General features: G+C 44.0%; 1 protein-coding gene across 5 annotated transcripts in view; it reads right to left on the reverse strand.

Moving 5' to 3' along the window:
- The window catches only part of PDPR (pyruvate dehydrogenase phosphatase regulatory subunit), a 58,122-nt gene that overhangs the window by 24,301 nt on the left and 16,141 nt on the right, over nt 1–17,680 (reverse strand). For 4 of the 5 annotated variants that reach the window (XM_003939916.3, XM_074406294.1, XM_074406304.1 and 1 more), the window contains 8 exons: nt 17,195–17,328; nt 8,573–8,654; nt 8,316–8,479; nt 6,892–7,013; nt 6,013–6,130; nt 5,145–5,294; nt 2,939–3,131; nt 778–902 (listed from right to left, as the gene is read on the reverse strand). In XM_003939916.3, coding sequence (XP_003939965.1) covers nt 778–902; nt 2,939–3,131; nt 5,145–5,294; nt 6,013–6,130; nt 6,892–7,013; nt 8,316–8,479; nt 8,573–8,654; nt 17,195–17,328 — 1,088 coding nt within the window. Of the gene's footprint in view, nt 1–777; nt 903–2,938; nt 3,132–5,144; nt 5,295–6,012; nt 6,131–6,891; nt 7,014–8,315; nt 8,480–8,572; nt 8,655–17,194; nt 17,329–17,680 lie in introns of those variants that run through there. The other variant, XM_074406306.1, reaches the window with a different exon arrangement.

Genomic DNA, 17,680 nt, shown 5'->3' on the forward strand with positions numbered 1-17,680 from the left:
CTTGGCTCACTGCAACCTCTGCCTCTAAGGTCCAAGCAATTCTCTGCCTGTCTCCCGAGTAGCTGGGATTACAGGCCCCCATCACCATGCCTGGCTAATTTTTGTATTTTCAGTAGAGACAGGGTTTCAACATCTTGGCCAGGCTGGTTTTGAACTCTTGACCTCATGATCCACCCACCTCAGCTTCCCAAAGTGCTGGGATTACAGGCATGAGCCACTGCACCTCATCTAGGAATGCATATTTTGTATTTATAAGTAGTTTTCAATCTTGCTGCTGAAAGGTGATTAACAATGAAAGTCGCTCACAGAAGTGTGAAGCTCTGAGAATAACTTGGCAAATTCTCTGACTTGGAAAGGAAACAACTATTTCAAAAACTAATAGGGGAGTGAGAATGTGTTCACTTAGACACAGGGTCTCTCAAGTCAAACTGGGAAGGAGACATTGCTAATAATATTTAGGAAGTTGCTCTAAAAAATAATAATAATAAATAAAAAATTAAAAAAAAATAAAAAAGGAAGCTGCTATGTCCCATCTGTAAATCCTGTTCTATTTTCTTGTTCCCAGAAAGAAACAAGGTCCAAAGCACTAAAGAAAATATTATCTAAGTACCATGTGGAGCATAAAGCCTCTTACTCAGGGACAAACCAGTCAAATCAGATGTCCAAATCAAAGCAGTTGTTAAGGAACTGGGGAAAACTCTGCCCCCTCTGAATGACAACACGGGCCACCAGGCAGGTAACTGCAACTAGAAGCAATTGCGATAAAGCTTCACTCACGCATGACTTCCATGACCCGGTGGCGCAGAAAGGTGCGGCTGCTCTGGAGGGCTCCAAAACGTTTCAGGTCCAATTCCCAAACGTTTTCTGAAGGATAACCATGTACCATCCATTCAGCGAGGTACCTATACAGACAGAGGGCATTTGTTGGGTCTCAGGTGTGACATTTGAGAAGATAAAAGTAATATTCTAGAAATTGAGAACCAACAGAATCAGAAGTTCCTATATTGCCACAGACTAGCTGAATAGTTTTGGGCAATTTCCTTAACTTTTTTGGAAGAAACAAACATGGGTCTGTGTACTGCTCTTAAAATGAAGATTTTACACCTGATGATAAGGTTCCCTAGAAAGTATTTAAGATATAAGCCGGCCAGGCACATTGTCTGATACCTATAATCCCAGACCTTTGGGAGGCTGAGGCAGGGGACTGCTTGAACCCAGGAGTTTGAGACCAGCCTGGGCAACACAGTGAGATCCTGTTTCTACCGGGGGGGGGGGAGTTTCAAAATGAGCCTTGTGTGGTGGCACATGACTTGTAGTTCTAGCTCTTCAGGAGTCTGATGCAGGATGACCCCTTGAGCCCAAGAGTTTGAGACTGCAGTGAGCTATAATGGTGCCACTGTACTCCAGCCTGGGTGAGAGTAAGACCTTGTATCAAAAAAAAAAAAAAAAAGGATAAACCACATGTATAAAGAAATAAGACTAAAACACACACAAATATACTGTAATTTTAAAATCCAATGGTTTTTTTTCTCTGTATAATAGTAACCTTGGCAAGGTGCAGTGGCTCAGACCTGTAATCCCAGCACTTTAGGAGGCTGAGGCAGGCAGATCACGAGGTCAGGAGTTCAAAGACCAGCCTGTCCGATACGGTGAAACCCCATCTCTATTAAAAATACAAAAATTAGCAGGGCATGGTGGCATGTGCCTGTAGTCCCAGCTACTCAGGAGGCTCAGGTAGGAGAATCACTTGAACCCGGGGGCGGAGGTTGCAGTGAGCCAAAATCACGCTACTGCACTCTAGCCTGGGTAACAGAGCGAAACTCTGTCTCAAAAAAAAAAAAAAAAAAAAGTCACCTCAAGGAGATTGGACCAGATCTCCTTTGCTCCATGTTTTTGGTAATTCCTCTTCTGCTATTGTTTTCAGAGCCATTCTACAAATCACTCAAGAGAACTGGTCTCATAAATTTAAAATACACTTTTCATCATGGCTACCATCTTAACCATGTTAACTATTTGTAAGTGTTGAATTCAGTGGCAGCGGGTACATTCACACTGCTGTGTAACCCTCACCACCATCCACCCCAGAACTCTTGCATTTTTGGAACTCTGTGCTCATTAAAGAACAGCTCCCCTACCACCCTCTGGCAACCACCATTGTACTTTCTGTCTCTATGATCTGACGACTCTAGGAATTTCATTTAAGTGGAACCATTAGCATTTGTCCTTTTGTGACTGGCTTAATGTTCATTAATGTCTAATTTTTAAATGAAAACTTGTGGCTGGGTGCAGTGGCTCATGCCTGTAATTCTAGCACTTAGTGAGGCCTAGGCGGGTGGATCACTTGAGGTCAAGAGTTCAAGACCAGTCTTGCCAACATGGTGAAACCCCATGACTACTAAAAATACAACAATTAGCTGGGTATGGTGGCACATGCCTGTAATCCCAGCTACTTGGGAGGCTGAGGCAGGAGAATCATCTGAACACACTAGGTGGAGGCTGCAGTGAGCCGAGATCATGCCACTGCACTCCAGCCTAGGCGAAAGAGTGAGACTCCATCAAAAACAAAACAAAACAAAAACAAAACTTGAATTACCTAGTTCAGTCACCTACCTCAATCAACATACTGACCAAACTCAAATACACACTCAAATGACCAATATTTGTTACAACTGAAAAAGTACAAAAGCATACCCCACAGGATCTGTGGCTAACTCAAAAAGACAAGCTGCAAAAACATTTTGCTTGATGACATTGCTGGAACATGGGGAGCCTCCCATACTTAGAAGGATACAACTCTCAAATTACATGCATTTTCTCATTAGTCTTAAAATACTAGATTAATTAAATATAACACACCATATTAACAAGTAACTCTAGAAGGGAAGAAACTCACAACCCGACTTACATTCACTGCTGACTTTGAGTGAAAAGGACTTACTTTCCAGCTCCTCCACCAAAAGAAAGGCCAGCAGAGTTCATTCCTGCCAGGACAAAGTAGCCCTGCACTGCAGGAGACTCGCCCATGATGCACCTCATGTCTGGTGTGAAGGTCTCTGGGCAATTCACCAACTTCATGATCTCCAGACTCTCTAATTCTGGCATCCTCCTCAGAAGGGAACTCAATAGAGGCTCTGAGCAATAACAACAAACCCAAATAGAGTTCTCACCTTTAAGGAAGGAATTAAACCACTTTCAACCCCTCTACATTTTTACTCTCTCTCCTTTCAGAAAATCTCTTGGAAGAGATTTTATTTTTTTTTTTTTAAGAAGACCCAACTGGGCCATTTATCAGAAAGCAGATGGCCGGGCATGGTGGCTCACGTCTGTAACCCCAGCACTTTGGGAGGTGGAGGCAGGCAGATCACGAGGTCAACAGATTGAGACCATCCTGGCCAACATGGTGAAACCCTGTCTCTACCAAAAATACAAAAGTTAGCTGGTTGTGAAGGTGTCTGCCTGTAGTCCCAGCTACTCGGGTGGCTGAGGCAGGAGAATAGCCTGAGGAGCCCAGAAGGAGAGTCTACGGTGAGATCACGCTACTGCACTCCAACCTGGCGACAGAGCGAGACTCCAACTTAAAAAAAAAAGAAAAAAGAAAAGAAAGCAGAAACCTTGGTAGAATTACAGGACTCAGCTGCAAAATACTTGGTGTAAAGACTGAGGAAAAAAAGATACTGGTTAGAAAGGAAAGCAGCAGAGAATAGCAAGTAAAATGCACCTACAGATAATAATCTTGAAGGGATCAGTGTGAGTGGAAAAGCTCTTAAATGGCAGCCACAGAGATTTTAATAAAAGGCAATGTTCTGAGCTGGGTACAGTGGCTCGTGCCTGCAATCCTAGCACTTTGGGAGGCCAAGGTGGACGGATCATTTGAGGTCAGGAGTTCAAGACCAGTCTAGCCAAAATGGCAAAACCCAGTCACAACTTAAAATATAAAAATTAGCCAGTTGTGGTGAGCGCCTGTAATCTCAGCTACTCGGGAGGCTGAGGCCAGAGAATCGCTTGCATCTGAGAGGCAGAGGTTGCAATGAGCCGAGATCATGACAGTGCACTCCAGCCTGGGCAACAAAGTGAAACTCGATCTCAAATTTAAAAAAAGCAATGTTCTGGATGACGGGTACATGAGGCCTGATCACACTACTTTCACCACGTTTATTTATTTATTTATTTTTCAGTAGAGACAATCTCCAGTCTCGCCATGTTGCCCAGGCTGGTCTTGACTTTTTGGGCTCCAATGATCCTCCCATCTTGGCCTCCCAAAGTGCTGGAATTACAGGTGTGAGCCACTGTGCCCAGCTTCTATCCACTTTTAAAAGTTTGAAATTTCCCGTAAGAATTATTAAAAACAGAAAGCCCATCAAGGGTCAGAAGGAATTTCTTCATTAGAGACTCTTTCATATCTTTTAAATTTGGAACTAGGTAACTATATTATTTATTCAATAAATTAAAATTTAAAATTTAATAAAAGACTACACTAACAAAACAATATTGAAAATCAAAACAAACCAGCTGGGTGTAGTGGCTCACATCTGTAATTCCAGCACTTTTGGAGGCCAAGGCAGGTGGATCGCTTGAGGCCAAGAGTTCAAGACCAGCCTGGCCAACATGGTGAAACCCTATCTCTACTAAGAATACAAAAATTAGCTGGACATGGTGGTACGTACCTGTAATCCCAGCTACTCGGGAGGCCGAGGCACAAAAATCGCTTGAACCCAGGAGGCAGAGGTTTCAGTGAGCCCAGATTGCACCACTGTACTCCCATATGGGTGACAAAGCAAGACTCTTGTCTCAAAAAAAAAAAAAAAAGACCAGGCACAGTGGCTCACATCTGTAAACCCAGCACTTTGGGAAGCTGAGGCGGGTGGATCACCTGAGGTCAGGAGTTCAAGACCAGCCTGATCAACATGGCGAGACCCTGTCTCTACTAAAAATATAAAAATTAGCCAGGTATGGTGGCACCCGCCTGTAGTCCCAGCTACTCGAGAGGCTGAGGCAGGAAAATCGCTTGAACTCAGGAGGTAGAGGTTGCAGTGAGCTGAGATGATGCTACTGCACTCCAGCCTGGGCAAAGGAAAAAGAAAGAACAAGAAAAATATAACATCTTAGACCAATATGGCACTGTTGTTATAATCCAGTTCACATACCAAAGTGATCCCAATCTTCCTGTAGATTCTGAATCTCTAGCTGGTTCTTGCCCTCAGTGAAAATTGGTTTCGGATTCTTCTCAAAGCCCCCAGACAAGATGCCACCCTGCCAGTTCCGAATATAAATTCTTCCATCAGCATCCACAATAGCTGAGGAAGAGAAATGACAAGGTAGTAGGGAGTGGAAGATAAAACAAGGGTTTAGAAGCAAGCCAGCTTTCTAAATGGACAGAAAAACAAAACAACACCCATTAACGGCTTTACTAATGAAATAACATTCAATGAACACAGGCATTCATTAGCTTTAAAATACCTTTTGAGGTCATGGGAAAGATCCTCCCATTTAGACTTTCAATGCAGACTGTTTCTCTGATTATTCCTTACCTAGAAGCTCTGACTAGTCCTCAAAAGCAAACCATGTAACTGCCACTGTGCCAAGCAAAAATTTAACATAAAAGGGGATTGCAGAGCCCATTCTCGGCATGAAGATCATCAGAAGGATATGAGAACCCTCGCCTACAGTGCTTGGAACTACTAACCCACCTAAGTCTATCGTTCATCTACGACATTTCTACAATCTACAGCATTCAAGTTAAAAAGTCAACAAACAGTCCAAATATTCTCAATGGCCTCTCTTTAGGACTAAAATTAGCTTCCAAAAAACAAAAGCAAAAAAAAATTAATGGAAATTTTGGCTATCCTTTCATAAAGAGTTAATAAAGTCAGAATTGGGTCTGCCTCCCTGTAACATGCTCTAGAAATGAAAGACTCTTTGAGACACAGTCTGTCCTTAGCAGAAAGTTTTCCTTTTCAGAGGACAGGATACTGGCAAAGAAACAAGATTTTTTAAGAAAGTACAAGTCCTCACTTGGTGTGCTGCTCTGCAGAGGGGTCTCCAAGGGGCGAGTCAGGAGGTAGAAGTGTTCGCAGGCATGTAGCGGGATACTAACCGGCTCCTCGTTGGACAGACCCAGCTCGTATGCCCACTACAAATGGACAGGTTGATTTGTGGGTGGGAAGAGGAACAGAAATACAAATGAGCAAGTTTAGCCTCTTGAAAAGAGATTAATTCCAAGTGGCTTATGTGGGCTCTTGCTACAGTGTCAGGTATAGGAAGTCAGCCTGCTTTAGTTCAATTATTTGGATGGGGAGCAATACTATATTTTTTAAGCCATAAAAATTACTTTGAGATCAAAGGAAGAAGTATTTACCAGCTAGTCAAGGAGCTCATGGGAACCAAAGGAGGTCCTTTCGATAAAATGCCTCGGCTCAACTACAAACCCCAAACAGCAATCACTAAATGAACTTCTCATGGCAGAAGTATTTCCCAGTTCACTTCAGGATCATAACATGGAAGGCAATCTGCCTTAAAAGAAACAGCCTAGTGTCTTGGAAATTAAGTGTCCACATTCCTGACACAATAAAATAGCCTAATATTTTATATGCTAGGTTGCAGAATGAATGTAACACCAAGACCCAGTGCCAAGGATTCATGTCAACACCTAACCATTTGCTGGCTTTCCTGACCAGGATAGCACCAATCAGCCCAGTGTGGAGGAAAGACAAGGCCACACATGCTTCTATTTATGTACTAAGTATAGGCTTCTGCTTTAGAACACTGTACAAGAAACAATGTAGTTACTGATATCTATATCATCAATCACACTATTCTTCTCTACCCACAAAAAAAATCCCAGAGAAAAAGATAATATAAGAAAATCAGTGCCCAGTGTTGGTGCTGACCTACCTGGCCAGCACAGTTGACAAAATACTGGCATTCAATCTGTCCTTTATCTGTCTCCACTCCAGTAACTTGACCTTTTTTGACCATTACATGAAGAACAGATGTCCGGTCATAGATCTGGACACCTGTTCCAAGGTAAAGAAAGAGTTGGTGCTTCATCTGATATTTCAGAATAAAGGCATCTGCAACAGGTTCTCCATCCAAAGGAAAACTGGCAAAATCAAGTCAATGCTTTTTTATTTCGCTTATTTTTTGAGATGATGGAGTCTCACTCTGCTTCCGAAGGTGGAGTGTAGTGGTGCAATCATGGCTCACTCTCCGCCTCCTGGGTTCAAGCAATTCTCTGCCTCAGCCTCTCAAGTAGCTGGGATTACAGGTGCATACCACTACACCTGGCTAATTTTTGTATTTTTAACTACATGGTGTTTTCACCATATTGGTCAGGCTGGTCTTGAACTCCTGGCCTCAGGTGATCTGCTCACCTTGGCCTCCCAAAGTGCTGAGATTATAGGCGTGAGCCACCATGCCTAGCTCAATGCTTTAATTTAAAAAAACAAAAAACCCTAGAATCACATCCTGAGACTATGTAAATGGGCCTTGCCCAAGACTGAAAATAGCAAGTCAGTTTAAAAACAGACTTTGGAACACAGTAATTAAATTCCAGGAATCATAAAGTATGGAGCAGAGAAGACAGAACGCAAATAGTGCACCTTAAGTCCTAATCTGCCCATGCCATGAATATGATACCCTGGACACTAGTAACACTGGCTCAATACAACATGGGCTCATGATTTCAGTTGTGTATTAAGCTTCCAAGGTGTATTTTCACCTTGAAGCTTCTCAGGTCCTGAGCAGGAAAAATGTTACCTTAAGTACAAATGGCATTAACTGGCCAGGCGCGGTGGCTCATGCCTGTAATCACAGCACTTTGGGAGGCTGAGGCAGGCAGACCACCTGAGGTGTGGAGCTCTAGACCAGCATGGCCAACAAGGCAAAACCTTGTCTCTACTAAAAATACAAAAATTAGCCAGTTGTAGTGGTGCACACCTGTAGTCACAGCTACTCGGGAGGCTGAAGCAGGAGGATGGCATAAACCCAAGAGGCGGAGGTTGCAGTGAGGTAAGATTGCACCACTGCACTTCAGCCTGGGCAAAAAGAGTGAAGCTCCGTCTCTAAAAAAAAAAAAGGGCATTAATTAGCACTAAAACAAAAGGGCATTAATCAAAACTAAGGTTCTTTGGAACTTTAAAAATGTGGCCCTGAGGTAAAACACGTATTAACAGATAAATAAAATCATAAGACACACTGTTCAAAAATGGAAGCTGAGTACCCCTAAGAGGATAATCTTTCCAAACCTGAGTTGGACACTTCCTTAGGTAACCTCTTCCCTGCTAACCCATCTTAAGAAAATGCAAAAACCCACTCACCATTTTGGGAGGCAGCACTTGCCAGGGCAAGAGCCACGTCAGCAGAGGACACCACTGCATCCTCAGGAACATGCATGGCCCCCACCAGGTCGTGCACGTTGAGGAGATGGTGAAGCTCGGCCACTTTCTTGGGGGAGATGATCTCAGAAGGGATGCCTATAACACTGCCACAGAACACAAGGGAAAATGACATTCACAGGCTCTTTGGCAGAGGCCAGTGTGGTAAAGTCAGGACACACTTCTAGACTCTTACGTACTTCAGTCTTGAGTTGATGCGCTTCAGAGAGATCAGCCGGTCCTGAGTTTGGGCCAGAAAGACTGAGCCTGTCCTTGTGTAACCTGCAAGAAAAATGAGGCCAAATGAGACAGATGAGACCAAATGTAGGATAGGAGAGTGGAAAATCCACTAGATTACGGGTTAGAAGACCTGCAATGAGTCCTGGGACTGTCACTCAATATCCTCGGGCGGGTAAACAGCTTCTCTGAGCTTCTAGGAAAAATTTTAAGAACGTCAGATGCACTAAGGCTCCATGCCTTAACCAAACATTCTCAGCTCAGTTTTGTGAGGTTGTAAGGATCAAATGAAATTCTAGGCTGTGGCACATGCCGGTAATCCCAGCAGTTTGGGAGGCCAAGGCAGGCGGGTCACCTGAGGTCAGGAGTTTGAGACCAGCCTGGCCAGCATGGTGAAACCCATTCTCTACTAAAAATATAAAATTTAGCCGGGTGTGGTGGTACATGCCTGTAATCCCAGCTACTGGGGAGGCTGAGGCGGAAGAATTGCTTGAACCCAGGAGCTTGCACAGTGAGTTGAGATTTTACCACTGTACTCCAGCCTGGGAGACAGAGCAAGACTGTCTAAGGGAAAAAAAAAAAAAAAAAGACTCTTTTGGGCAGGGATTCGACCTCGAACCCATTCCTATTCTTTCCTTTTAGGCAATTTCACCCTTTCTCCTCCTGGTCTTCAGGGAATGTAATCCTTGGCAAAGGCCACTCACAAGAACATCAGCTACTAAGGGTAAGATTTTCCCTTCTTCTTTCCCAGTATAGCCAAACACTGGGCATGTGACTTAAACTCATCAGTAAGACCTTCCTGGAATACTCAGTCTTGAGGACATAGGTGAATGGCTGGAGGTCACCACCTCAAGGGCAGCATTATCTAGGCCAGGCTGCTCCTGTTTCTGCTGAGGGACTGCCTGCTATGCAGTCCCCACATTCTGGCTTCTAGCCTGCTTCCAGCTGGCAGCCTCCTGCCAACTCCACAGGCCCCAAGGTTCTCCCAACAAGCTCCAAGTGTGCCAGAGTCAATTCCTGTTTTTGTGATCAACCTGCCTGATATCGAACCATAATTACATATGGGCCAAATGACAATCTTCGTAAAATGCAATGACTCTTTATTCTTATGAAGAAAAAGTTGAAGCAATTTGGTATCTTATTTTCAAAAGAAAGAAAGTCAGGATATTTTACATGTTTTCTTAATTTCTCTTGAAATCATCAGGTAAATATGCCCTTATTACTGACATGATAAGAATATCCCAGTTTGGAGGAACAGAAATTTCTAAGCCTTCTATTTTAGAAATAGCTGGCCAGTACAGTGATCTCAGCTAGTGATCTATGGGCTAACCACACTCTGAATTTCACCTTAAGATAGATGAAGAGAACCAGGTACAGTGGCTCATGCCTGTACTCCCAGCACTGTGGGAGGCCAAGGTAGGTGGATCACCTGAGGTCAGGAATTTGAGACCAGCCTAACCAATATGGTAAAACTCTGTCACTACTAAAAATACAAAAATTAGCTGGGTATGGGTGCATGTAATGCTAGCTACTCAGGAGGCTGAGGCAGGAGGACTGCCTAAACCCAGGAGGCAGAGGTTGCAGTGAGCCAAGATTGTGCCACTGCACTTCAGCCACTGCACTCCAGGTGACAGACCAAGACTCGGTCTCAAAAAAAAAGGAGACAAGTGTTCAGCAGTTATTTTCTACTCATTATGAAGATTACATACGGGCGAGTGTGAGTGTACATACACCTATACCATACACTATGTTAGGCTGGGTGCAGTGGCTCATGCATGTAATCCCAGCACTTCGGGAAGCTGAGGTGGGCAAATCACCTGAGGTCACGAGTTTGAAAGCAGCCTGGCCAACACGGTGAAACCTTGTCTCTACCAAAAATACAAAAATTAGCTGGGCATAGTGGCCCATGCCTGTATGTAATACCAGCCACTCCTGCTAAGGCAGGAGAATCACTTGAACCTAGGAGGCGAAGGGTGCAGTGAGCTGACATCCCACCCCTACACTCCAGCCTGGGTGACAGAGTAAGACTCTGTCACAACAACATCAACAACAAAAACCATGTTATACTAGGTTAAATCATATTTCCCCAAAGAGAACTATATATCATAACAAACTCAATATGCCACCCATTAACAAAGTTAGAATTCCACTATTTTCCACAAAGGACTTTTTTTTTTTTTGAGATGGAGTTTTGCTCTTGTTGCCCAGGTTGGAGTGCAATGGCACAATCTTGGCTCACCTAAACCGCTACCTCCCAGGTTCAAGTGAACCTCCTCCCTCAGCCTCCCGAGTATCTGGGATTACAGGCATGCACCACCATGTCTTTTTAGTAGAGACAGGGTTTCTCCATGTTGGTCAGGATGGCTTCGAACTTCCAACCTCAGGTGATCTGTCTGCCTTGGCCTCCCAAAGCACTGGGATTACAAGTGTGAGCCACCACGCCTGGCCAATGACTTTTAACCTTTGACAAAGCAAATTAAATGCCAGAATTGCTCTAGCCCAAACCTCAGAAGTTCAGAGGTCACTGGCCAGGCGTGGTGGTTCATGCTTGTAATCCTAATATTTTGGGAGAGTGAGATAAGCAGATCACTTGAGTCCAGGAGTTCGAGGACTAGCCTGGCCAACATGGCAAAACTCTGCCTCTATAAAAACTACAAAAATTAGCCAGGTGTGGTGGCATGCACCTGTAGTCGCAGCTACTCAGGGAGCTGAGGTGGGAGGATTGCCTAAGCAGGGAGGTCGAGGTTACAGAGAGCCAGATTGTACCACTAAACTCCAGTCTGGGTGACAAGAGTGAAACCCTATCTGATTAAAACAAAAAAAGGTTAAGAGTCACAAAACAGAATTCTTACAAATCAATAAGAATAAAAATTAGACATACAGTATTAAATGACAATTCAAAGAAATACAAATGGCCAGTATACCTATGAAATGATGTTTAGTTGAAAGAGATGTAAATTAGAATCTGACAACCTTTTCCATCTCAAAGATTAGAAAAAATTAAAATAATACCCAATGCTGCTGGGCACGGTGGCTCACTCCTGTAATCCCAGGACTTTGGGAGGCCAAAGCAGGCAGATCACCTGAGATCAAGAGTTTGAGACCAGCCTGAGTAACATGGTGAAATCCAGTTTCTACTAAAAATACGAAAATTAGCTGGGTGTGGTGGCAGGCGCCTATAGCCCAAGCTACTTGGGAGGCTGAGGCAGGAGAATCTCCTGAACCCAGGAGGTAGATGTTGCAGTGAGCTGAGATCATGCCACTGCACTCCAGCTTAGCTGACAAGAGTGAGACTTCATCTCAAAAAAAATAAAACCAACATGGAGAGGTATATAAATAAATAAGCACTCTCAGCTGGGTGCAGTGGCTCACGCCTGTAATCCCAGAACTTTGGGAGGCCAAAGTGGGCAGATCACCTGTGGTTGGGAGTTCGAGACCAGCCTGGCTAACAAGGAGAAACCCTTTCTCTACTAAAATACAAAATTAGACAGCTGTGGTGGCACATGCCTGTAATCTCAGCTACTCAGGAGACTGAGGTAGGGGTTGTGGTGAGCACAGATCACTGCACTCCACCCTGGGCATTAAGACCGAAACTACGTGTCAAAATGAATAAATAAATACGCAAGCACTCTCATACAGTTGGTCAGAAGCTGCAACTCTTTTTTTCTTTTTGAAGAGGAAAAAAAAGCACATTTATTGGAGGAGAATACTCATACAGCCACATGATTTTTAAAAGTATAAGACTAAATACGCTTGTTTAAAATTGGAGGATGATTACATTTCATCCAATACAAATTTACAGATTTTCATCTTTTTTTTTTTTTTTCTGAGACAGAGTCTCACTCTGTAGCTCAGACTGGAGTACAGTGGCATGATCTTAGCTCACCGCAACCTCCACCTCCCGGGTTCAAGTGATTCTTCGGCCCCAGTCTCCCAAGTAGCTGGGATTACAGGCGCCTGCCACCACGTGCAGCTAATTTTTATATTTTTAGTAGAGATGGGGTTTCACCATGTTGGCCAGGATGGTCTTTATCTCTTGACCTTGTGATCCACCTGCCTCACCTCCCAAAGTGCTGGGATTACAGGTGTGAGCCACTGTGCCTGGCCTTTTTTGTTATTTTAGAGAGACAAGGTTGGTCCGTGGTCCTGGCTGTGATCATGGCTCACCACATCCTTGAACTGAACTACTGGGCTCAAGGAGTCTGCCTCAGCAGACTGTCCACCTCATCCTCTCAAACATCCAGGACTACAGATATACACCACTACAACCTGCTAATTTTTAAAATTTTTGTAGATATGGGGACCTTCTGACTGGGCATGGTGGCTCATGCCTGTAATCCCAGCACTTTGGGAGGCTGAGCTGGGTGAATTATGACGTCAGAAGTTCAAGACCGGCCGGGCGCGGTGGCTCAAGCCTGTAATCCCAGCACTTTGGGAGGCCGAGGCGGGTGGATCACGAGGTCGAGAGTTCGAGACCATCCTGGTCGACATGGTGAAACCCCATCTCTACTAAAAATACAAAAAATTAGCTGGGCATGGTGGCTCGTGCCTGTAATCCCAGCTACTCAGGAGGCTGAGGCAGGAGAATTGCCTGAACCCAGGAGGCGGAGGTTGCGGTGAGCCGAGATCGCGCCATTGCACTCCAGCCTGGGTAACAAGAGCGAAACTCCGTCTCAAAAAAAAAAAAAAAAAAAAAAAAAAAAAAAAAAAAAAAGAAAGAAAAAAAAAAAGAAGTTCAAGACCAGCCTAGCCTATAGGGTGAAATCCTGTCTCTACTAAAAATACAAAAATTACTGGGTGTGGTGGCACATGCCTATAATCCCAGGTACTCAGGAGGCTGAGGCAAGAAAATTGCTTGACTATAGGAGGTGGAGGTGGCAGTGAGCCAAGATCATGCCACTGCACTCCAGCCTGGGCAACAAAGCAAGACTCCCTCTCAAAAAAAAAAAAAAAAAAAAAAAAAAAAGATATGGAGCTCTTCCTCCCTTTCTTTCTCTTTCTTCCTTTCTTTTTTGTTTTTTAATTTTTTTTTTTTGGATATGGGGACCTTCCTTTTTTTTTTTTTTTTTTTTTGAGACAGGTTCTCCTTCTAGAGTGCAGTGGCATGATCACAGCTCACTGGGCTCAAAAAGTCAAAAGTTTTAGTAGAGGTGAGGTCTCACCATGTTGCTCAGACTGGTCTCAAACTCCTGGGTTCAAGAGGTCTTCCCACCATGGCCTCTCAAAGCGCTGGGATTACAGATACGAGCCACCATAGCTTGCTTTATTTCTTACACAAAAGTAGCATAGTATATTCTCTCTTTTATGCTCTATTTTACTCAAAAATTTACTCTAAAGCAGTTCACAGAGATCTTCCTCATTTTTTTTTTTTCACCTACCTAGTACTCTTTTGTATGGATGTAACATTTTTTTCAACCCATCTCCTTTCTACATATGGGCATTTAAGGATCAATCTTTTTTTTTTTTTAATACTTTTTTTATTTTTATTTTTAAAGACGGGGTTTCACCATGTTGGTCAGGCTGGTCTTGAATTCCCGACCTCAGGTGATCCACCCGCCTTGGCCTCCAAAGTGCTTGGATTACAGGCGTGAACCACCACGCCCGGCAGGAGCAATCTTATGTTTGCAAATACACAGCGCTACAATAAATAAACATATATTTTTGCATAAAAAATTCTTTTTCTGGAGCAGGGGACAGAGTCTTGCTCTGTGATCTAGGCTGGAGTGCAGTGGCATGATCTCAGCTCACTGCAACCTCTGCCTCTCAGATTCCAGCGATTCTCCTGCCTCAGCCTTCCGGGTAGCTGGGACAACAAGTGTGCCCCACCACACCTGGCTAATTTTTGTATTTTCAGTAGAGACAGGGTTTCACCATATTGGTCAGGCTGGTCTCAAACTCATGACCTCATGATCTGTCCGCCTTGGCCTCCCAAAATATTGGGATTTCAGGCATAAGCCACCATGCCTGGCTACATAAAACATTCTTTTTTTTTTTTTTTTTTTTTTTTTTAAGACGGAGTTTCGCTCGTTACCCAGGCTGGAGTGCAATGGCGCAACCTGCGCTCACCACAACCTCCGCCTCCTGGGTTCAGGCAATTCTCCTGCCTCAGCCTCCTTAGAAGCTGGGATTACAGGCACACACCACCATGCCCAGCTAAACATAAAACATTCTTTTTTTTTTTTTGCGACGGAGTTTCACTCTTGTTACCCAGGCTGAAGTGCAATGGCGCGATCTCGGCTCACCGCAACCTCCGCCTCCTGGGTTCATGCAATTCTCCTGCCTCAGCCTCCTGAGTAGCTGGGATTACAGGCACGTGCCACCATGCCCTGCTCATTTTTTGTATTTTTAATAGAGACGGGGCTTCACCATGTTGACCAGGATGGTCTCAATCTCTTGACCTTGTGATCCACCCAACTCGGCCTCCCAATGTGCTAGGATTACAGGCTTGAGCCACCGCGCCCGGCCCCATAAAACATTTTTTTTTTTTTTTTTGAGACGGAGTTTCGCTCTTGTTACCCAGGCTGGAGTGCAATGGCGCGATCTCGGCTCACCGCAACCTCTGCCTCCTGGGTTCAGGCAATTCTCCTGCCTCAGCCTCCGGAGTAGCTGGGATTACAGGCACGCGCCACCACGCCCAGCTAATTTTTTGCACCTTTAGTAGAGACGGGGTTTCACCATGTTGACCAGGATGGTCTCGATCTCTTGACCTCATGATCCACCCGCCTCATATATATATATATATATATATATATATATATATATATATATATATTTTTTTTTTTTTTTTTTTTTTTTTTTTTTTTTTTTGACAGAGATAAGAGTATCACTATGTTGGCCAGGCTAGTCTCAAACTCCTTGCCTCAAGTAATCAGACTACTTCAGCCTCCCAAAGAGCTGGGATTACAGGCATGAGCCACCATACCCAGCCTATTATAAGGAATATTTTCAAAAGATTATTAGAACTTTTAAATAGTCACACTGATTCCATTCGCTTGACAAAAAAATTTTATCACATACAAACTGAAGCACTGCAGAAACTAATATTCAGCATAGTCAAGGAACGAAAAATCTTAGAGTGATCTGGTATTTTGAATTAAAAAGTAGTTAATGTAACACCTCACCAGAATGAACTATTTTCAGAAGATTAGCAGAGAATACAGTTGTCCCTCCATATCTGTGGGTTCCACATCAGTGGATTAGATTAATCTCAGATTAAAGATATTCACAGGAAAAAAAATTCCACAAAACTCCAAAGCGCAAAACTTGAATGCGCCCTGTACGAGGTATTGTATTGAATCCACACAAGGAATTGATGTGCAGGCAGTGTATTACGTATTATAAACAATCCAGAGATGATTTAAAGCAAGGGTCCTCAACCCCTAGGCCACAGACTGGTAATGGTCTGAGGCCTGTTAGGAACCGGGCTGCACAGCAGGAGGTGAGTGGTGGGAGAGCAAGCATTACCACCTGAGTTCACCTCCTTTCAGATCAATTCCCATAGGATCGAGAACCACGTTGTGAGCTGCACATGCAAGGGACCTAGGTAGCATGCTTCTTATGAGACTCTAATGCCTGATAATCTGTCAGTGTCTACAATCACACCCAGATGAGACCATCTAGTTGAAGGAAAACAAGCTCAGGGATCCCACTGATTCTACATTAAGGTGAGTTGTATAATTATTTTGGGAGGTTGAGGTGTGAGAACTGCTTGAACCTGAGAGGTGGCAGTTGCAGTGAGCCAAGATCGTGCCACTGCTCTCAGCCTGGACAACAGAGCAAGACTGTTTCAAATTTTAAAGAAGGAAAAAAAAAAAGAAAAGAAAAAATACATGTCTACGCTTTATAATAAAAAATATCCTTAAGGTCAGGTGCGATGGCTCACGTCTGTAATCCCAGCACTTTAGGAGGCCGAGGCAGGCAGATCACTTGAGGTCAGGGGTTCCAGGCTGAATAACCACCACCTCTACTAAAAATCCAAAAATTGGCCAGGCATTGTGGTGTGTGCCTGTAACCCCAGCTACTACTAGGAAGGATGAGGTAGGATAATCGCTTGAACACGAACTTGAGGGTGCAGGAGTCAGGGCAGGGCAGAGGTTGCAGTGAGTCAAGATCGCACCACTGTACTCCAGCCTGGGTGACAGAGTGAGATTAAGTCTCAAAAAAAAAAATACAAATATATACTTAATAGCAGGTGGTGAAATTTCAGCGGGTCAAACTATGATTTAACTGTCCAGCCCCTAAACTGAAATTCTTTCTCCTCCTCTTTGTTTAGGAGCCAAGTGGTGTCATTTACTATGCTTCAATGAGTCATACACAGGAAACGGCCCAGGAAAACTTTCATATGACAAGAATTATAGGACCTGAAAAGGATCAGGATACTGACTGAATACCTTCATTTTATAGATGGGGAAACTGAAAACAGCTCAACAAGCTAAGTGACTTGCCCTGATTGGTGGCAGAGCCTGGCCTAAAACCCAAGTCTTAATTACCAAAGCAGCAGGCAAACCTGGCAAAGGGCCAAATACAGAAGTGAATCTAACAGTCTGGGAGACAGGCAAACCAGTAAATAGCAGACACTTTCTTACCTGTTTGGATCCCTGTTTCTTGCTCTAGCTGATGGTAGAGTTTGTTTGAGTAGTCTGCCATCTTCTGTTCAATGGTCAAGTGCCTGGCAGTGCTCAGGATGCCAGCACAGAACCTGGTAGAGCCAGCAGCCAGCCTGCAGGATGGATGCAAACTGCTATTAGGTAGATTTATCTATCTGTGAAAACAAGGTCAAGGTTTCTCACTATACTACTGTTTCTAATACCAAAATATAGAAAGAAGCTGGGCACAGGGGCGCACATTTATAATCCCAGCACTTTAGGAGGCCAAGGTAGGAGGATTGTTTAATGACAGGGGTGTGAGACCAGCCTGGTCAACATAGGGAGATCCCATCTCTACCAACAACAACAAAAAAATTAGCCAGGCGTGGTGGCACATGCCTGTAGTCCCAGCTACGTGGGAGGCTGAGGCCAGAGGATCCCTTGAGTCCACAAGGTAGAGGCTACAGTGAGCTATGATCACGCCAC

This window comes from Saimiri boliviensis, chromosome 1, assembly GCF_048565385.1.
Source record: "Saimiri boliviensis isolate mSaiBol1 chromosome 1, mSaiBol1.pri, whole genome shotgun sequence".
Lineage (NCBI taxonomy): Eukaryota > Metazoa > Chordata > Mammalia > Primates > Cebidae > Saimiri > Saimiri boliviensis.